This window comes from Molothrus ater, chromosome 3 (assembly GCF_012460135.2).
Source record: "Molothrus ater isolate BHLD 08-10-18 breed brown headed cowbird chromosome 3, BPBGC_Mater_1.1, whole genome shotgun sequence".
Taxonomy (NCBI): domain Eukaryota; kingdom Metazoa; phylum Chordata; class Aves; order Passeriformes; family Icteridae; genus Molothrus; species Molothrus ater.
Window position 1 is genome coordinate 69,349,322 of NC_050480.2, and position 22,583 is coordinate 69,371,904.

The following is a 22,583-nucleotide window of genomic DNA, read 5'->3' on the forward strand; positions in this document are numbered from 1 at the left end:
GGGTCCATAAGGGCAGGTACAGAGAGCAGGTATGACAGACAGGGAAAGTCAAGGGAGTAATCAGAAGCTGTTGGCAGGAGGGAGACAAGGATGGACACAGGAAATCAAGACTAATGGAAATGCTTCTGAGAGAAGTAAAAAGTGTTGGGCCCTCAGACAAAGCAATTCTTGAGAAACAGACATCAGCAGAATGACTCCTCCTCCAGTTCAAATAAAGCCTGAATGATAATACAAGCCACAGAGGATATGGAAACTGGATCCTATCCAAACGGCCTCAGAACAAGCTGAATATGTCTAAACTGGAAAATCACCTGGACCTTCCTTTATCCCAGCTGACTAGGAATCTGTTCCCAGCTTTTAGTTAGATAGTTCTCACCTGACATTTATCCAAAATTGTATGCTGTTTCTAATCAAGAACACCAGCAACATCCTTCATACTAACATGCTTAAAGCAATGGTCCACTTGTGAATACAGCTGCTCCAAAAAAAAAATCAAACTTATTCTATTGAAATCACTGGAGACAAACTGATTAGAATGACCAGAATTCAACCCCACAATTCTATACACAATCTAGGAAAGTTTGTGAACTTGTCATTATTCTTTTAAACTTTCTGAACTTCAAGGAGTTGAGGAAAGCTATTGAAATATACTAAAAGAGAAGTACCTCCTTACAGTCTCTCAGACTATATTTTATATGCTTTTATCTAGTAACACTATGATCATAGACTACGATTAAATTAAACAAACCCTCTTGCATTGTAGGGAAATGCCTGGATGACCTCCAGGAGGTTATTTCTGCCCTAACTTGTTCAATGTCAGAGCCATTTTAGGAATACAAATGAGTGGAGAGATTAGGAATAGATGAATCCTGGATATTGGACTGCTGAGGGTTCACCAGCTCTTTCTGAACTAGCAGCAGTGATTTCTTTCAAAAAGGAATCCCCCAAAATTAACCTCCTATCACCTAGATTACCTTCTTCCTGATTGAGAGAGCACTGAATTTCTCTTTCATTGGCACTCCTTCTCAAGCAATGCATTAGACTATTTACTTAAGCCCTGAAGACTACCTTAAGTGTCCTCTACCACACAAAAAAAATCCATACATAAATGATTCAGGAGTACATGCTTTATCCATTCCTCTTGTTTAAAAACATGCACGCCAAATGCTTATCACTTACTGCCACTCAGCTCAAGCTTCCTACTCACTTCAGCCTGCCTTCAAACTAAAGGCTAAAGATGACCTGATTTTCCCAGGTGTGGATGTCTAGCTGTAAGCCCCATCACACTTCCTGGAAAATGAGGTGTTTACAACATCTAGGAAAATCAGATTGTTATGATACAGCTCTTTATTCTTTGTTTTGCTTATTGTGGTAAGCCGAAAATATTCCACCAAAATCATTTTGCTATCTTGATTTGCTCTCATTTATTTTCACATGCAGCTCACTGTGTGTTTGGACCACTCACTCACAAGAGTTATTTCAAAATTGCTTACACTTTATCAAGTTTCCTTTTATATCCTCCCTTTTTCTTATTTCAAGGAGGCCAAATATAATTTTTTCACCTTTTTACAAAGGAAGCCTGAAATCCTGCTGATCCTGCCTGATACCTTCACAATCAAAACATTATGTCCTTTAGTCTCCAGTGCTTCTGTTTTCTGCAATCCCTACCTCTAATCTGTCTGCTCCTGGAACATTCCAGCAGCAGTGGCTGTACCTCAGAGGGGTCCCTATGAATTGCTCTACCTCCTGGTTTGGGAAGAGGTTGGCACATCCCTCCCAAATGCAACTATGGCACAGAGATATGTGCTGACCCACTTCAGTCTCTGCTCTCTCATTTATGAACCCCATTCCAAGGACAGCTGGGAGAGGGACCCATATTTCCATCACAACTCACTCCTCCGTAATACTCAGATAAGGAGGCCTGTCTGTTCCCTGAGAGAAGCCAGAAACCATAGCAAGAAAATTGTATCAAGAACACAGAGCTCCTGCACATCAAAGAAAACCCCTTCCTTTCCTATTTATATTGGAGACTTCAAAACAGCCACCTCAGCTTTTGCTGTCACTTTAGCTGTTACAGAAGAGCCTGTTCTCTGCTTTCAGACACGTGTATTTTATGTAGCATGACAAGAAAACACAGTCAAAACTTTTCCTCACTCTAGTCTGAAAAAAACTTTTCTTCTGTATTATAAAGGAAGAAAAGCTTTGAGAACTTCACAGGCAGATTTGTTGAAACAGTACTTTAAATATAGAGCAGAAAGCTTTCTTATTATGATTCTTTTCATGAGTTTATTTATGGGACATTTTTTTAATTCTGGAAACAAGAGCACATGGCTGCTGCACCTACAATCTTTCAACCAGCTTTGTCTCTCGTTAACCTCAGTTTTAAGGGAACATAATTAAACTGATGTCTATGGGACTACTACAGTGTAAAACAGGGTGATACCATGGAGAATTTCTTTCCCAGTGTTCCTATTGTCACTTACTGCAAAAATAGCAAAATTAAACACAGTGAGACAGTCAACTTTTTCACAGATATTGTGCACACTGCAGCAGCCCATGATACATGATATAAATGATGACAAGAAAACACAAGAAAAATGGAAACATTCAGAGCACTGGTGTCACTTATGCCTGGTAATTTGTGTGTGTGCATGCATGTGTCCTGGATGCAGGGGACATTGGCCAGCTGGGGATACTGTCTATAAAACCACAGACCCACATTATACCTGGCACAAGGCTTGTTTAACCTCAGGAAGTGTGCTATGACTTAGTGGAGGCTCACTTTTGACACTGACATTATTCTGATAGATAGAGACCTCATCTCACAACCAGGCCCTATCTCATATTGAGCATCTGTGCCTGAGCACTGCCAAACGTGCACATCCTTCCTGACAGGCTACTGAGAGCCAGTTAAGCCTGGCAAATGTGTTTGTGCACGGCACTTTAGCAATACAGCACACGCAAAACCTGCTAGTTTTCTTCCATAATATTTGCAAATTCCGTAACAGTTGATTATTTATACATTAACCCACAGACTTCATTTCTTCCATCTTATACCCACCCATTGTAGATGTAGTGTTGTTGCCACTTGCTCTGTTAGGCACGAATTAACGCATCAGGGCCGTGTAATTTATGCATGCTATTTTGTCAAGTCTGTTTGTATGGAATCTGCTTTGGAGAGGCAAGCTGCTCTCTACTCTGGGGCCAGAAATAGTATTAATTTTTCTTTTCTTTTGGTGCTATGGATCAAGGTAGCCTTAGAGCAGTCACCGGCAAATCTCAGATGAGATGGAAATTGCAATGTTCTGTGTTTTATGCCGCTTCAGGTAGAGATGATTTGTGTGCGTGCAGAAGTATGACACTGACACAATAGAGGAAAACCCTAGTTGACATGGATATTCAGGGATGCCATTATCAGGGCAGCCAAACAACCAAGGACAAAGCACTGATTTACTAAGTTAGAATATGACTGTGTGCTTCTAGGTTTCAAAAGCGAGGGAGGAAACCAAACTGCCTGCCTTTCCCAGGAAGAAGTATTACAAGGCAGACAGCTTGTTCCACTTAAATGCGCCCCACTGCAGTAACAGTATTACTTGTGAAATGAAGACACAACATACAGTCTTCTTAGTGCTTTACAATTCTCAGGTCAAGTGCTAATACATATTACAGAGCTCTCCCTGGCAAGTATTGTTAGAGCTGTCATTAAAGACCTCCAAAAGTCTTAGCTGTGCAATTCAAAATGTTTCCAAATCCTCTTATCCCAAACATAACAAATCTTGCTGTTGTTAAATCTGATGTTTTGTAAATTCGATACTACTTGGCTTATTGAGGGGGCTGGAGAATTTTTTTTGTGTAATAACACAGATCTCCAGAAAACGAATAAAGTGTCTCTGCAGCAGGGGAATAAGACGGATCTCTGGGAGGGGATTTATGTAGACCCGTGGAAAAGGAAAAATCAAAGACCACCTACAGTACAGTATGAAGATGATTCTAGGATTAAAAGGCACAATAATGCTACCCAATTACATCTCTGCCTGGGTCATATGCTATGCATAGCAGAAAGAAGCAAGATGGCAGATACCCTGGGTTATTTTAATTAATTTAATCATGTGACTAATTGGTCTCTGCTGGGTTTCTGTGGTAACTGCTTCCTAAGTGCTGATGGGCAATTGTGTTAAATGTAGCTTGGAAACTGCACGTAGGGTGCAGTGCCTTCTAGGGAGCAAAGGGAATTGTACAGCTGTGTGGAGAAGGTGCTCCTGCTGGGGCACTGATTATCTCCGTGCAGAATGTCTACAGCTGTACCGTCCTCTTTGCTCGCCTGCTTCCCGAAGGAACATGCAGCAAACATGCCAGACTTTTCCCCTCCTGGGCGTGAAAGTAGATTTCCTGTAGGAATATGGGAGGGCACACGTATGCGGCAGAGCACGCGCGATTTGGAAACAAAGGGAGAGCAGCCAGAGCGCCGTGCGTGCAAAACTGAAACGACTCCTGCGTGCACAGTGTGAGGCCCTGCAAGCCAGAATGTCTTCTTAGTGCTGACTCTGTTTGAGGGTAAATCCATTACCAAGCCCTGACACAAACAACGTGTGAAATCGAGTGGTTTTTTTTTTCCCCAACTGCTCCTGCTTCTCTTGTATTATTCATGAAATCCCTAAATCCACACGGGTCATAATTAGCATGGAGTACTGCAAAATGGCACAGAGCTGCCTTCAAAACTGGCAAACATGAAAATGACTTGTAAAAGTCATTCCTTGCTTCACGGGTTGAATTTCAGATCACCACGAACAAGAAGTTGTCATCCTGTTGGATCCAAACTTACGCCCATGTCTCCTCACATGATTAATGTAACAGCAAGGATGGAAAGATGATTAATAATAGCAACCTACATTCCAGCAATCACAATTGCACATAAATGACTGTTTAATGGGGTGGTAAGTTAAACCCCATTAAGGGCACAGAGAAAAAACAACTGAGAATCTCCTCTCCTCAGTACCTTTCAATGAAAAAAAGCAACCTAAGACAATAACCTTAAGACAATATAAGACATGCTGCAAATACAGAACACAATAGGGAACAGAAAATGCCATACCTTATCCTAGCCTCACCAATGAAAATGCAGAAAGAGGATAGGAAATGTAGGAAGATATAGCCAAAGAGAGGTTAAAAGTTTGGTAGCTGTATTGTGAAGGCTAGAAAGGTTCCATATTATAAAGCAAGGGAAAGGATAAGACAGAATGGTAAAGGAGGAAAAAGGTGCATTACCTCCCTGCCCTGGGCTACTGGAGGATAAAGAGCTATCCAGCCTAACTGCAGCACACCTGAGCTTTATTTTATTTAATATAAATTAGGTTAAATTTAAAATACCTTATACAGCTTCATCAGCAAAAAGTTATACTTGTAGAGCACAAATATCAAATTCCTTGTTTTTCCTGTTGTAACACCACCACTGGCTTGAAGTTTGTGATTCAGTTCTCATCCTACTGACATCAGTGGAAATATTGCCCCTGACACTCACAAGACCAAAATACTTCCTTTGTTTTGAAACTGGTGGTCAGCATGCTATTGCATATTCTGTTCTGAAATTTGTATTGAGTTATTCACACCTAAATTCAAGGCTGAAGAAATAAAATGCTCAAAATAACCACATTTGCTGTAAGCTGTCTTTAGGAAATCAATTTTAGGAAACAACTCACAAACTAGGTGAAATGCTGCAATATCTCTACTCCGTTCTTTGGATAAGTTAGGCATAGTGAAGCTGCTACACATCACATTTTATGCTGAAATGTCCAGATATAATGAATTAGAGCTCTACATGACCCTTCTTTAAAAACAGCCCTTATTGTGTGAGATTGAACACCACCTCACATACTGCTTTAGTCTTTTTATAAGAAGTCTTTTACACTTTCCATATTTTCACCAACAACAAATACTAGAAAATATTGACATTTTCAAAATACTCCAAAAGAGCAGTGTGGCGACCCTGACAACTGCATTATGAAGGCTGAAAATTGTTAAGAGAGACTTGAGAATAACTGAAAGTGAGACAAAACATTTTCATTTGAGTGATATTAACAAAAAACTCTGCAGTAAGACGATACCAAACCTACTGCTCCTGCAGACCCAGTAAGAACTAAATAGAGCCATTACAGCTCCTACATTGGGCCAAAATTACTGCTGATCCATGCAGCCCCATTTATTTTAATAAAGCTGTGCCTGTTTACACCAGCTATGTATTTGCCCAACCAAATGGGACACGTCAATCTGGATCTGGATTGTGTCACAGAGTCCTTCATGCTTGCTATGCCAGCAGTGCAACTACTCTGACTAGGAAGATGGGTCTCACCATAGTGATCAGCCCATTTGTTCATCTCATCTGGCAAATTGCAGCTGACAATAGCCAATACCTGAAGGAAGGAATGAAAAATATCCTATAGTCTACACAGTTATAGGATGTATTACTAGACATGGCAGGTAACATCTCTCATGCACGATATTTGGTTTCTATTGCTCTTTCACTTGGTTTAGCTATACACTTTGCTAATAGTAATCAGCCTTAACAAACCTCTGCAACTACATCATTTAATTTTAGTACCAGTTCAACTGCTACTCCAAACAGAGCACTCCTGTTTATTTCAGTGGCTTGTCACTCAGGCCTTTAACTATTTGTAACAGTTGAGTCTAAAAATGGGTGGTATACTTTTGGGAATTAATAACTCCTGCTGAATCCAAGCATGCTATCCTTTCATTTCTGCAGGAGACAGAAAATATACAGAGGATGGTGTGTGTATCCCCCTGCCAGTGCCAGCTACTGTGTTTAGTAGTGTTTGCTTTTACCAGCTTAGTCAGTCCCAAGCAAACCAGCTCATTTCAGACCCCAGCTACAAGTGTTGACACATTAGAGAATTATACATCAAAACTGCAAAAGATGAACCTCTGGTCCAGCCTTCTCCTCCTTCTCCACAGCCTTAACATTTTCATATTCCCTAAAGCATCTTTGATTTGTCTCATCACTGAACTCTGCATACGCAAACTCTCTCCAAATCTTGCCACCCCTTGTTCTATCCACATTACAGCAACCACCCAACTGTCCTCCCCAACACTCCACCACCCCAGACCCTTGCCCATTTAACTACCATTATATCTGCATCATCCAACTTATTGCCCTTCTCCTATCCTCAGCTTCAGGCTGCTTCTTAGCTTCACTCATTCCCTGAGGATATTTTTTCAGGTTGCTTTTTTGTCCCCCCTAGACACAATATCTCGCTTTTGGAAAAGTACAAGTTTGATTTCTTCATTATTTCTAATTCCTCCAGAGAAGTATTTTCTGTCCTGTCTGGTTTCTGCAACTCCTCCAAGTTCAGTATCAGCTGCAGAGTTTGTGAACTTGCTCTCTGTTCTCTCCTGGAGATCATTAATGAAATATGAAACAAGACCAACCTCACGAAAGTCCCCCTGGCACTTCTCTATCCACAACCTGATATGCTGCTCTTTATCACCACCCTTTACTTTATTCCTTGAGCCTGTTTTCAGGCCACTTGACAGTGTTCATATCCAAAGTAATTTGAATTAATCTGGGGGTAAGATTTCATGAGATGCCATTTCAAGTGCTTTACTAAATTTCAAATCCATTAGAACTTCCAATTTGCCTCTCTCAGCTGATTTCCGTGCGTGTGTACACACTAGCCATGGTTGCTGGGCAAAACCTCTGTACTCATCTCTTACTCCTTGCCCATGTGGTACAACTGCAGAAACCAGGAATGTGATTCTGTGGGTTTGTGCATTGAGTATCTGCCTTTTGTTGGAAAATCCAATTTTTCTCCTGAAAAAAAATTCATTTTTCTCAAGAAAATTGAATTAAAATTTTGTGTAGCACAAACAAAAACACTTTTCAGCATTATAAAGTAATTTTTATTTTGGCAGGAAACTTGAGTCCTTTTCAACACAAGCAGTTTCTTATTTAGATGTCCAGCTTCCTATGAAAACGTGGACTAAGGTATGCTGCATTCACTGCTTCCATGGAGAGCATCAAACTACCCATAGACATCAAATAACACATCAAAACCAACCAATCTTATCCAGCAAACATGATCCTGAGTCCAAATAACTTCCTGAATATCTCTGTCTAAAAGCTGCTATGTATAAAAATTATATCCCAGCTGTTCTTTACAGTGTTACTACCTGCCAGGTCATGCCTAACTTAACTTACTTTATTCTGCTGTTAAGCAAATTAAATAAAAATTATTTAGGAACTCTCATTTCCTGTGCTCAAGAAGAAAGTAACCTTATGTCTCCTTTTCTTTTTTTGTTTTTGTTTTGGTTTTTTTTAAGCACCATACAAAAGGCTTCCAAATTTTCAGGAACAGTTGCTGGTTTTAATGATATATTGCAGATCCTTGTCAATATCTCTGCTGCTTCACACTTTTATTTCCTTAGGAACACTCGGCTGAGCACCATCTGCTCCTGGTGATTTACTGCTCTCGAGTTGCTGAAGTTGGTCCATAACTACATCCTAAGAGACTTCAATTTCTGTTATAAGGCCACATTCTGATTTCCTGTGGATAGTGTCCTTGGGACAGGAATTTCCTCATCATCCTCTGTGGTGAAGATAGACACAGGAAATTTAATTTCGTTTCTCTGCTGTTCCACTTTTTGAGAGGAGGTCAGAGCCATGTCTGGATGGCTTACAGGCACAGGGGACTTATAGGTGGCTTTTTGTTTTCTAGAGAGACACTTTTTCTGTATTTCCTACGCTGCCTGGTACCTGCACCTTTCAGATAATTTCTGCACTCCACCTCAGGAACCTTTAGCTGTAACTGATTGACCATGTCTTCAAAAGTCTTGAAGGAAGTGTTTTGTCTTAAAAAGGCAAAACATTTGGTATTTCTGCTACATGTATGCCTAGGACCCTGGTGGCATTTCCATCATTTAACAACCACACTTCCAATTTGGAAAAAAATGGTTTTTTCCTCTCTTGCTGTGTGAAAACCACAGAAACAATAGGAAAACAGACCAGATGTAAAATAATTGAATTGCATGTACACAATGTACAGGGCAAATATGCACAGGGCCTGATCTAAAGCTAATTGCAAGCAGTGGGATGTCACCCGCTGATGCCAATGGAGTCTGGATCAGGCCCAAAGAAAGTACACAAAAAAGCAGAGGGAGTTTTTTGTCTCATCTTTCAGTTACAGTAATCATAGGTGTTGTTTGTAACAGTAGTAGGTAACAAATTTTCCAGTAAAAGTGCGATTTTTAAGTTGACAGTGTCCCTTTAAGCTTATGCACTTCTTCACTTAACTATGCCAGATTTACTCTCCCCTTTCTACTTTTCCTTGCTCAGAGGTATACATACCATCTGTGCATCTAATATGGTGTTCTTAAATAGCCTCTAGAGAGATTCAATGCTTCTTTTTTTCCCTCTTTTTAAACCTTTTCTTGTTTAACCCTTTTCCTTGGTATTTTCGAACCTCCTCTTTCAGTGCTCCTGGTCCTTCTTCCTCAGGATGAAGTTATCACCTTCACACACTGAAGTCAGTAGTACAGCTACTTTCTCTTTTAATACTTGTACATTAGTCAAAACTCAGAGAGAGCTGCCTTATCAAGGCAGTGATATTGATAAATATCAATATCAAGATTTTGCTTCTGCAAAAGAAGGCATGAGACTGGACCATTCAACAGTAGCCAAAGTCAACAATTATTTTCACACTACACAATGAAATCATTCAAACCTTTCTCCCCATAAATATTTAAATGTTGGTGCACTGCTTTAATCTCTAGATTAATCTTTTAAGAATAATGTTTCTAGTTCTAGGAGCTTTCTTCCACCTAATTTTTAGTAGCACTGTGCACCACAACTACAAAAGCCTGGGGGCTAAATTAAAAATAATAAGAGTTATTGAGACTGAGATGTTTGATTTCTATCTCAACAGGCTTCCCTTTTCATTTGAGACTGTGAATTTCAAGGGAGAGAAGGGCCACAGGCATACAGGACACTGCAGTGCCGCATCCATCCACGTGGTAAGAGGAAAATCACTCAGTCTCATAGAGATGTTGAGTCCTTGGTGACTCCCCACGCTCCCCAGGAAAGCTGCACCAGGCTACCATGCCCCACTAAGGGCCCTTTCCCTCACAAAGCCCAGAGAAGGGCTGGAGAGATGCTCTGCTCTGCTTCTGAAATAAATGGGCAGCAACAGAGCCACGTCTCCCCCTCACCCCAGCCAAAGGCCTGGCTCCTGCCCGAGCATCTCTGCCAGCCCCTCTGTGTGACAGAGGCAGGGTCTGGCCTCCTGCTTCTTAGGCTGGAGAGCAAACAAACCCAAAACATCTGAAGACACATGTTCCCCACCTCCACACCCATCAAATGGCTGTTTCTAAGTATTACTAAGCAGATGAGTACATTTATTTTAGATACAAAATTGCATCAAGTCTGACAACTCACAACATATGTTTACTTTCAACTTAAATTCAAATAGGTGAGCTGTAAATGCTTGGGGTTTTGACAGAGCACAGCCAGTAACTGAATTTATCTGGCCACCAAGTGATCAAACATTATTGGAGAAATGATCTTCTACTGGAAAGACATTTTACATTTTCAGACTTTTGCTCTATAAAACCCACCTCATTCTTCCATCAAGTTTAACACCTGCACAATGAGCACGGCTTGATTTATGGCAAGAAACTGACTTCAACTAACAATCCCCAGTAGTACATTTTCCTGTTCATCCAGCAGATTATAAGTTATATCCATTTGGCCTCTCCTAGCTTCATTTAAACTCACAAGGCCAGACTCAAGGTTAATGGGTGTAAGGGTTTCTTCAATCTTCCCATAAACCAGCAGACGTTTCCAAACAAACCTAAAAGGGATGAAACTTTCCTGGCTAGAAGAGGCCAAAAAGATAGACAATGTGATTTACTCCCTTGGTCTGAACTCAGTTTCATCCTTGAATTTATTGCAAGATTTCTATGGCTGATGGAGAGGAAAGTCACCACACTGGGAGTGTAATAGAGTGATTAAATACAGACTGTCAGCTGACAAGAAGTGTCGCAACACCACTGAATTGCTGCCTCACCTGCACAAATTACTTTGCCACTTGTGAAATGTGACAGCAATGTCACCTCCTGAGACACTTTAGGACTAGAAATTACCTTCCACCTTCAGCTGGGCCCCTCAGGTTTTTAACTTCTGCCCACCATGCTACCCTGCCTGGGTGGAATTTTGCCTCGTTAAACTACGCCGCTAATTCCAATTTCTGTATTCCACACACCCTTTCAGAAGTGTGTACGAATGGTGTTGCTCACAACATTGTTCCTAATCCAAACACATTTTTGAAAACCATATTTGCTTAATTTTGGTTTTCAAATAAAAATATATAGAGTGAAAAAAATACTCAACCTCCTTTTCAGTATTTCCCTAAGTTAATGAGCTGACTGATAAATGAACAGATGCCATTAAGGCAATAATTTATTCAAATGTCATGATATTTTTGAACAAACATTTAATATGCATTTCTTTATTTGCCCAGCTCATATTAGTATTAATGATTGATGTGTTCATTAGGAAAAGGAAGAGTGGCACCAAATATAGTCTGTGCAAATTAGATTCACTTTGGAAATATACCCTAAGCTTTTGTCAGAACAAGGACTGTTCTTGATGCTCATTCTGTGAAAACAAAGCTGAAAGGTGCCTAATTTCTTACAAAGCCAAGGTTAATCTAAGGCGACCTGAGCTGAGACACGAAACAGAGGAGAGCAATATTTTTTTGAGCAATTGGCCAGCTCACATAGGTTGGACCAAAGGGGTTGAGAGGTAAAGTAAGCACCACTGTGTATTATATCTGCTATTTTCTGAATGCATCATTGTTATTGATTTAAACTCTTTAATCAAAAATCCCTTGGTGATGTAAAAATGCCATGGACGCAGACCATGAAGTCTATCTTGCCAGACTTTTTAAAGGAGCAAAATGTCTGTTATCCTCTAGTGTCCTCCTCTCCCCTTCAAAAATTTGCCCTATGCGATTTAAAGCCTTAGTAAAGCTTTTTAGTAACCTCCAGAAAAATGGCTACTGGCCATATTTTTCCCTCAGTCACTCTGCAGGTAGAAACTTCTTTCACTTCTCCAATACCAAGGTGCCAGAACATCTATTTAAATCCAAATCATTGCTCTAAACTGCATTCACCCGGTGTGCAAGGAGCTTAAAAGCATTTCCAGTCAAGTCCTAACACAATTAGTGGTTTTTGTTGTACCATCTGTATGCAAACAAAACTTGCTTCTGGGAAAAAGAAAAAGTGCAATCGTTGAAGCTGTCCAAAACTGATGTGAGGACCTTGCATAAACTGGTAGCTTTGTTTGAATCAAATGCCTGCCCCCCAAGAGGCAGCTGTAATTAGCATATTCATCTTGATAGAACCAAAGCAGCCAGAATGCAACACGACTGATGTAATGTGACATGGTGGTTAAAATTAAAAGTGAACACGCCTTTTAATTGGATTGGATACCTGCTAGTAATTCAGACAATGGGAATTTGATTCAAATTTATAGTATTAAATGGCAGCAGATGGACATTAAAATGTCCATTGAGTTTACAAACTGACAAGCAAGCTGGGTTTGCCAGATCCCTTCATTAAGTCACTTGGTGGCATCAGTCAGGTGCTGCTGCCCATTTCATTGCTAGCAATGGCAATGCATTTTGCTTTGTTGTGGGTGAATGGCGAGATATTCTGACTGATGGGCTCAGTAGGTTAATTTGGAATTTCATTTGCCTCTTCTAATCATGAAAAATCCTAGCTCTGGTTTAGGGAAGCAATTCTATGAGATTTCCAGGTTTAGCATCCTGTAAATAACCAGGCCAGCTGATGACAGCAAGACAATGATGCCAATCTTCTTTCTGACCAATACCACCCATTTTTTTCACACCTCAGGATTTTCTTAATATTTCAGTCTCTGCTCCAGGTTCTTGGTCACTATATGCAGCCTTCAACCCTCCACAAACTTTAAAAACATCTTCTGAATGAGGTTATTCTCCTTATCCCTCCTTCTCCAGCCAGTTCCTCAAAGAAGTTTGCAATTGTGCCCCACACTTGAGCTGTTTCCCCTGCAGACTCAGCGTCTCATCTGCATTCACTCATCAGCGCTCATTTATGTCTCAACAAAGCAATCACAGCTATGGAGATGTTTGTTGTCTTTTTCCCCTATACCTTCAAGCATTTGCAGGAAACCTTTTCAATTGGCTGCTGTGGCAATAGGCGCACACACACACGCAGATGTGCACACACAAATACACGCACGCACGTTCTACGCAAACCCGCAGCGGCAGAAGCCACTTTGTGAACCAGTTATTGAATCCTGCTTTTCTCTACAGCTCCACAGAACCAAATATGGGCAACTGTATGAAAAGATGGTGGGACACCTGCTCTGCACTGACCTTTCTGAACACCTGATTAACGCAAGTTAAATCTCTAGGAGAAATAGATTTTCTATTCAGAGCCCCATGTTTTTCAACTATAGAAAGGGAGTCTAAAGGAACAGCTAAGCTTTCTTTTTTTTTTGGTCAGGGCATTATTTGCATCCAGTTGCTCCAAGCAATTTTCTGAATTTCCATGAATAATGATCACTTTACAAATTAAATTTTGTAGATGCATAAGGAAGAGATGAAAGTGGCTTTTTTTTTTGCCATTACTCATTGACTTAACAGTGAGATTGTTAAATATCTCTCATGCGCTGTTAGGCCGCACAATTAAGCTTGAAATCAAGAGAACTTTCTCTGACAATCCTCAGTAATAATTCTGGGGAATGATAGTTGCTGTTTACTCCTGTTTATAGTACATGTTTGTATCTAAATGTCCATATTATCACTTAGTGATAGATATTAATTAATAAAAAAATTATGCAGGCAAGAGCACTAAAGCTATATGACGTTGCATGCTCTTTATCATCTTTAAATATAGCTTGAAAATGTGAGGGGTTTCCTAATGCAACAGAACTCAGAACTATATAAATGTCTATGACTTCTTACAGCTCCATTTGATAGTTCACATTCATTTTTGCCACACAGATGAGATAAAGGACCTTAAACCTGTCTGCACTACTCCCTGTCTGCACTACTAACGCACAGTGTGGCCCATCACTACACTTTACAGGGAGAAAAGGGTCATCCTTGTTTACATCTTCTTGGTGCTACAGAGTAGCTCACTTTTACTTTTTGATTTATGCCTTTTTGTTTATTAGCATGAATGAAATTGGACTGCTCTGTAAACAGAAACATCTATCTTTCTTCCTAATTGTGAGGCAGTATGAAGCAGGGACAAGGTCAAGTATAAAATACTGCCTGAGAACCTTGCACTCGCTATGTCTCCAAAGCCTTAGTCAAAACAAGTAAATTACTCTTTAATATATCTGTGAGCAGAGTTTATAGCCTCTTTGAAGTCAGTTCTAGTTCTGTGTTTGGCTATTTGGTCATAATAAATTTGTTTTCTGACCCATTGAGTCAAACAATTTAATTTCAAAATTAATCTTTTCAAGCTTCAGACTCACTGGATCAAATTATGAGTCCAACCATTCCCTTTAAATTTCGTATTCTGAAACTTGGTGGTCTAGTGCTTTTTGCCCTTATGTGACTCTTTGGTACTTAACTTTGTATTAGTTGGCCTCTAAAATTCAATCTGAGAAGCATCCAAATCTTATATCTTTGGGTACTACTTACATTAGTCCCAAACGCTTGCTTTTCCAGCAATGGTTCCTTTTAGTCGGTATTATTTTACACAACAGGTTGTCATTATACAATATTCAATATACAATATTATACATTATTACAATATATGCATTTGACTGGGCAAACTGGACAAACAGGAGCAGGAATGCAGATTTGGGTTATTTTTGTTTGGGGGTGGCAGTGGTGTTATTTTTAGGTTTCTTTCTAAATTGGATCTTGTCTAAATGCTTTGGGTTTTGCTGAATGGGGTAAAAGCCTCAATTTTTTGTTTATTTATCACTAACAATTTAGATAAGTGTATTCTGTTGGGGGAGCCTTTATAATTTCAAAACATACATATTTCTATTCTTGCAAGGCATGGCTGCTGGCTGATATAATTTTGAACAGTCATGACTTTAAAACACCTGGAGTAAAATTTGCATTTCTTATAAGAAAAGCAACTTAAGGTTGCACCAGACTTCTTCCTTACAAACTTCCTATTCCAGGCATGAAGCTCCCTGACAACCCTGGCTATGCATGGATGCAGAGGATACAGAGGCCCAGCTTCCAGAGCACAAATAGACAAGACTCCAGCAGGACAAAAGGCAGGAAAGCCTGATGGGCACCTCAGACTTAACTCCTTGGGTTCAAAGGTGTCAGGGCCAGAAAGGCACCAGCTTATCCCAGTGTGTTGCTGCTCTTGCCAAACCTAGTGCAGGAAAGGGCTGAGAAGGAGTTAGAAGTTGGGAGCAGCCAGTGCCCAGCTGGCCTGGGGCTTTGTGGAGCCCTTTCAGGGCACTTCAGGGTGGGCTCATGCCAAGCCTTCTCCCAGCTGGGCATCTGTGGCATGCAGCATTGTAATGTGCATTTGCCCTGTGTATGGGAAAAGATTTTTTGTCTTAGACTGATTACAAAAGTCCTCATTCTGAACACAGCAATTGTCATTCAGGGATGGATAATTCACAGCATTACTTAGTGCTGTTTTGAGGCATTAGTGATAACTAATTCTTTACTGCTTAAACAGTCCTACCATCCGAGGCAAGCACTTATTACAGCACTTCTTATCTAGGGGAGGGAGGGAAGACTGCTTAACGTGATCCATTAGGAAACTCAAGCTTTAAATAAAGTGACCACAAAGTCCTATCAGCTCCCAGAAATGCAGCAGCTGTACATATTTAATGTAATACAACACTATATTGTGGCAGAGATCCCTGTTTAAAACATGCATAAGGCAGGTGAAACGTGACTGTTTTGCTCCTCTGTTTGAAAAATGAGAAAGTGTAGAGTGGCATAACTCCTTAAAATACATAAATAAGCATTAGAGTCAGGGAGAAGACAGGTACGCTGTTGGAATAGCAGTAAAAGAGCAAAGGTCAGCAGTTAAATCTGAAACTATTGCATCCTGGTTCTTTTGATCTTATTCCTCAAGACTCCACTCTGTTACTAACAGGTGAAGTGCAAAACCAGAAGCGTGAGGGTCTGCTGAGTTCTACTGCGCTTGTCTTCATTTAACAACAGCACTTCCTAAATATTCTGTCCCCAGATTATCTAATGCCATAAATATATGCAAGGAGCAGCTACAGATTTCCTCTGCTCAGTCAAATCCTGTGAAATTCCAGGTTTCACAGGTCCAAAGAAAAAGAAAATTTAACTCACTGGCTTAGCTTTGAAGCAGAGCCAATCATCATGATAATGTTTTCTCACCATGTTTTGCCAAGTCCTCCCACATGGCATTTTGTTAGTTTGAAACCTTTTTAGTGAATAATAGGACATTTCACTGGGATATGCTGGCATATAAAAATATTAGGAACATCTATTGTGCTTATATACATATATGTGTATATGTATTTATTTGTATATATTTGTATATGTGTGTGTGTGTCTGTCTGTCTGTACACACATACAAAACAATGACTACAGAGAGCTTTCTCGATGGAAATATTTGGCATCTTCCAGAAGTTAACAGAGGTGTAGGAAAGGGAACCAAGGTGAATGTGAAGCTCTAATTCATCCTCTCTCATAATACAAGAACAAGGAGGCCTCCAGTAAAGCACAAGGGTAATAAATAGTAAGTCAGGTAAAAGGGAACTTTTTCATATACTGCCTCACTGACTAAATTCATGGTCATAAACTATTACTGAATTCTACTACTAATGGGTTACTAGAAGGTTGAAGTACATCTATGCATTATGTTAACACACATTTATTTTAATTTAGTGGAGATTTAAATCTCTTATTTCAGGATCTAAGCTGTAGGTGAGAAAGAATACACCAAGTCCTTTCATCTGCCTCTCCAAGGTTTCCCAAATTATCTGGTACTCATCAGTTCTGGTCACACAGGACCACTTAACCAGGATCACTGACAATGCCTCCATTACTAGGAAGTATCTTATCCATGAAAATTTGTGACTGGAAGTCACAGGAGCATCAGCTGACAGAGATCTGCATCCTGTCAGCCCAGAGTGTCTGGACTGTGCCCTGCACACTCTAAGGCACACAGAACTGCATGTGATAGAAGTGCACATGTGCACATGCACATACATCCCTGCAGATTTATTCTCAAATGAGGAGCATCTAAGGAGCACATATTTCCCTCCTCTACACTTTTAAATAAAAAGAATGTAAACAACACTCTTCACAGAATACTCATGTGACTTTTACTTGCCTGTCTGCTCCAGTAGACACTATGAGCTTGATTCTCCAAGACTGCCACTAAAATTCCACTCTACTGATTTTTGCAACCTAATTCTTCAGGCTTTTTTTTTTTTTTGGCAGGATGATGTGACCCAAATTTATAAAGGAGGTTAATTTGCTATAACATTGCATCTTACGTCTAGAAACCATATGTACTTATTGGTTGTCATGACAGACGTAAAAGACCAGATTTAGAGACCTGAAGTCAGTTTGAACTTGACAGGCTTGGAATGTCCTGAAGGATGAGGGTAAATGGCATCATTTAGGAAGCCAAAATGTAAAGAGTTTTATGAATGATAAACATTTCTAAGACAATAAAGTTAGCCAGAGGCTCACACTATTAAGCGCCAAAAGGATACAGTTAGTTTTAAACAACTAAAAATTTGAGGGGTTTCTTCTCTATTTTTCTTTAAATGACATGTTACAAATTCTGCTGAGGAAAAACAGCTGCTGAAGTAACCTAGAGGGCATTTTCAGGCACCATGCTTCAGTGATTACAGCAATTTTTGTAGACATTCAATATTAGGATTGCTTCTAATTTTAGATGGAGTTAAATTTAAATTGAGTAGGAGGGGTGTTCACGTTACTCTAGATGTTCAAACATTGCTTACCCCAACCCAAAAATTGAATAGTGTCTGAATTTTGTAGCAATGATAAGTTATTAAAAATTATATAATTTAAAGAATGAAACTACAGCTCACTAGCAGCAGTGAAAAGATGTGCAGTATTGTGATGGGACTGAGACTTAGGCCCTAAAAGCATTTACCAACTGGCCATGATCCGAGTGCCATGGGACTTGGTGGCACTGCCATACACAGCCTTTCTCTATTCTATTTCTCTGATACTTCCTCTTAGTTGTGTATGTGTAGGAGGTATCCTGAGACTCTAAGGCCACATTCAGAGTCTTATGTTAATGCTTATTAGTATTTAAATTTCCTGACCCTCACAAAACCCAAGTATCAAGCTGAGAGAAACTGAAAGAAAGAAGGTTAGTAAAGGGTTGACAGTCCAACAGACAATACAGATGGAAAGTGGTGGGACTAGGTGAAACAGAGAAAACAAAAGAAAAGAGTTTGTATCAGATGCTAAATGAGACTCAGGCTGGGCCTGATTAAAGCCATGTCTATGTAGGTTACATCTTTCCTTATTTCTCTTACCTTGTTTCTCTTGAAATATGCTCTTCGGCAAGCTGCAAAGCACTTCTCGCTGCAGAAGCATTTCACTTCACTTCCCATACTCAGGGAATAGCGCTTGATTCCAACTTTCTGGCACCAGGCACACATTATTTGTACATTTGACACATCATCTTCTACAACAAAAATATAAGAACAATGTTTACATGAGATGCAAACACCTTCCTCAGACATCTGCACACTTACTCTTAGACACAAGCAGCACCAGCTCATCTTATTGCTAACTCCCTCACTGTCAGAGAGCAGAACTGTGCCTGCCTGTGATCACCAGCTTCATCCTCAGGCAGCCAGTGACCTGTGCCAGCCAGACTCAGCAGCCTGGCAAAGCTTCTAAAATGGCTGGAAAAGATGATTAACTCCAAAAATTGTGCACTGCTGAAAATATCTGGAAATCTCGAGAACTTTTTAGTGCGCTTTAGAGCGCACAACTCTTTATTAAACGAGTAACCAAGACTGAAGGTTTAGTGGGTATTGCTGTTTTGCTCTTGTTACTTACAGTGTGCTGTAGTGAGTCCCTGAGATGCTCTGCTCAGCAAGCTGGTGATAAAACACAGCCAGAAGGTGCTGCACCAAGGCAGGTCTCTAACACGAGCCCTCTTCTAAATAAGAAGGAACATAAAACACCCCTTTTCTGTATTATTTTGAAATGAGTAGCATACAAAACAGGGAACTTTTGTGTGAATTCAGCAGTCACAGAAACATAGACTTAAACAAGGCAGAAGTTGCAGCACTGTGGCAAAATCTGCCAGGTTATTTTTCAGTCATTATGCTCATTGGTCAAATTTTAATTCAGGCAGAGTTCACAAGCCTCTTTCAAGCTCTTCTCTAACATGTGTTACAAATGTGGCATGTGTGCCTTCTGGCATGTAAAAATACCACAGAGCTTATTTACTAATGTAAATATCCTTTTGCAAAATCCTTTTGTGGTCATCACTCCCACCTCAGGTTCACAGACAACAGCAGTGAATAGTTAAGCCTACTAAACAGATCAAGTCAAAAAGTTAGCAGGAATCTTTCTGACTTAAAACACAGAACTCTTCAGTTCTATGTCCAGTTTGTGATACTGAATGACCTTTCAGTTACAGACAGCAGCCATTGTCTAACTTCTGGGAAAAAATATCCCTGGAGACTAATTGTTAAAGCAGTTCCTGGTCCATGAGCTGTGGAGAATTCATAGCTTAGAGATTCTGTCATGCAGCCATCCTATTTCCCTATAAAGGATTTGTTTTTGAAGCTACGCTGTCATCGTTCTGTAAAATTATTGGCAAACTAATTTTTAGCAGAGTGATTTGGCTCCTTTCCTCACTATCATAACTCAGAACTACGTGCTGCATTTTACTCACCTTATTGGAATAAATACTGCCAGTTTAATAACTTTTTTCCTTCCACAAATTGTGTTATGATTTACAGCTACAAATAAAATTCTACAATGTAAAATAATGACCTTTTAGTTTTAATCAGACTGTCTACCTTTAAACCTACATTTAAGGCCAAGTTATAGCACAGATTTGTGTTTAATGTATTGTATCACTTACCCTTTAGAGTGGGATTTGCCAGTATTATAAGCACCTTCATATACTGAACATGAAGGGAAATCAAAGCAATTTGGCCGAAATTATCACTAGCCATCTCTAGGGTGAAAAAGCCTGCCCTGAGCTGGCTGCAGCATCAGCCAGGCTGCTGTAACACAGGGTGCTGCGTGGTGATTTTTGCATGCCACTTTCTCTGCACACTGGTCTTGTCCAGGATGCCAACTACTCAGCACAGACCTAGAGCTCTTCCCCCCATTCTTGTCCTGAGCCATTTGCAGCACTTATCTTTTTCAAAGGCACCCTGATTCAGCTACTTTTGCACCATAATAAACCAATTCCTTACAGACTGAACCTGCCCCTTTGAATGTACCAGGACAACAGAAGATCCTCTGAATCAAAGGAACCAGACAGCAGACTCTTGTTTCAGATAACAGTAACATATATTCCCCTACTGATAAGAAGCATTTTATCTCTGGAAAAGAGAAGATCTACCAGTGATACCTTTCTAATAGCCTTCATTTCTGATGAGAGGAACTCTCATAAATGAAAAAAGAATATTACAGAGCTGAAAGAGAGTTCACTGGTAAAGTAGGTGCTGAAGTAGCTCCTTTTGAAGCAGGTTAGCTTGTCTGGGGCACAGTTTTTAAGGGGAAACACAGATGCACCACTGGGATTCTCAGGGGCTTTCATAAGTGATTTGATAGGGGGAACACTTCACCTATCCTTCAATTCCTGTTCACTAATTCACATGAACAGTCTCCCATAGATGATGAGAAAGTCCCACAAAATTGTTTATTTCTAATTACACAGGATACCAGCAGCAGCTGTTTACACGGAAAAGCCATGTTATTCACTTCTCTGCACTTTTCTGCAGGTGGTTAATCAGGACAGTCAGGTTCAGTCCACCTCCCTCTACCAAAGACCCTCTAAGATATATCCTGGCAAGGGAAGGGGAGGAGAGGAGAGGGAGAAGGACCTTCTGTGTCAGGTTGCTGTCTTGCCATGTCCCGTCCAGCAGAACTTCACAACCACCTCACAGAGAATCCTTTGAAGCAGCATGGCTTCACGAGTGGTCCATAGATTTGATGGTCAAAAAAATAGCAGAGAATGGTTTACAAACTACTACTTCCAGCCACTGTACGCACTTCCAGGAAGTGATATGTGATATCCAGGGGGCATCATCAGTATTAGTCAAAATGGTCATCATTTTGAAAGAAGGAAGGGGAAAAGGGAAGGAAATAATCTAGCTATACACAAAGAACTCAAACTATTTCTCTATTCTACTCCTTTCCCACAATAGTCATCAAACAATGTAATCCCTTTCATTTCATGGTAACAGCAATAATAGAACTAGATGCCTCTTCAATTTAATAGACTCAAGAACACTGCTACAAAAGGATTAACTGAGTATGGCCATGTGAAGCAGCCAGGAAATAGCAGTACTTCAGAAGGGGGTTCAGAGTACACACTTGCTGGGACAGGACACTAACACATCACTTTTCAAATCATCTTTGTTCCCTCAAGTGTACATTTGCCTAAGACAACTTTTGATGCAACTCAAACTCAAACTTTTTGTAATGCAGTTCATCAAGTGAAATAGAAAACATCCATGATGACATTTCTATGGACCATCAATCGGGTCCAGCCCAGTGGGAGGAAAGCTTGGTCTAAACTCAAATCCTTTCTTTCAGCTACAAGTGATGCTAAGAACAGCAGAGAAAGGAGGCCATGCTTGGTACCTGAGGGAGTACAGAGCTGCGCCCTATGGGCATGGGTGACAGCTGGGGACAATGATAAAGGTCCAAACCTGACTGACTGTGTGCTTTCCTTCTTCACACTGGTTGTGGTAAAGATCTGAGCAGACCTTGTGAAAAGAACTAATAGGCATGTTTTGTTACAGTGTATTAAGCTTAGTGACCAAAATTCAGGACTGCAACATTGGCAGAAAGTATTACTTCATGTATTTCTACCAGCAGTGAGAAGCAGTAACATAGCCTCAAGACATTAAGACTGTGAAATAAGAAAAGACAGAGTCTTGGGATTTAAGTGCTGTCATCTGCTAAATGCAAGCTGGAATAATCTGAAACCAGGAATTCGTATCTTGCATTCCATTCAAGATAAAATTCCTCTCACTTTTTCACAGACCTTTGTCTTTCAAGGCCAAATTCTTTGAAAATCACTTTACCAGATTCCTGCCCTGCTTTCAGGAAAATGTATCAAATCCCTGTTCCTAGAGCGTTCAGCTAGAAGAACTTGCTGCTAGGAGATCATAGGGAAGTAGGAAATTTTCAAATCCAGTAGTTTAAGACTGGTTATCTGTCTTCAATATTTATTCTAATCTTTTCCTGATTAGAACTGCACTAAGAAAGCTTCTCCACAATAATTATCCCAGTTTACTACATTGGCAATAGTCTCCTTTGTTCATAGTCAATCTTTTGCTGGTAGTCTAGCTTAGCATATCTGCTTAAAGTAAC

At 40.1% G+C, this 22,583-nt stretch overlaps 1 protein-coding gene across 2 annotated transcripts in view; it reads right to left on the reverse strand.

The window, feature by feature from the left end:
* Positions 1 to 22,583, reverse strand: part of SOBP (sine oculis binding protein homolog) — a 112,359-nt gene that overhangs the window by 69,896 nt on the left and 19,880 nt on the right. For both annotated transcript variants that reach the window (XM_036379566.2, XM_036379565.2), the window contains exon 4: positions 18,542 to 18,693. In XM_036379566.2, coding sequence (XP_036235459.1) covers positions 18,542 to 18,693 — 152 coding nt within the window. The remainder of the gene's footprint in view (positions 1 to 18,541; positions 18,694 to 22,583) is intronic.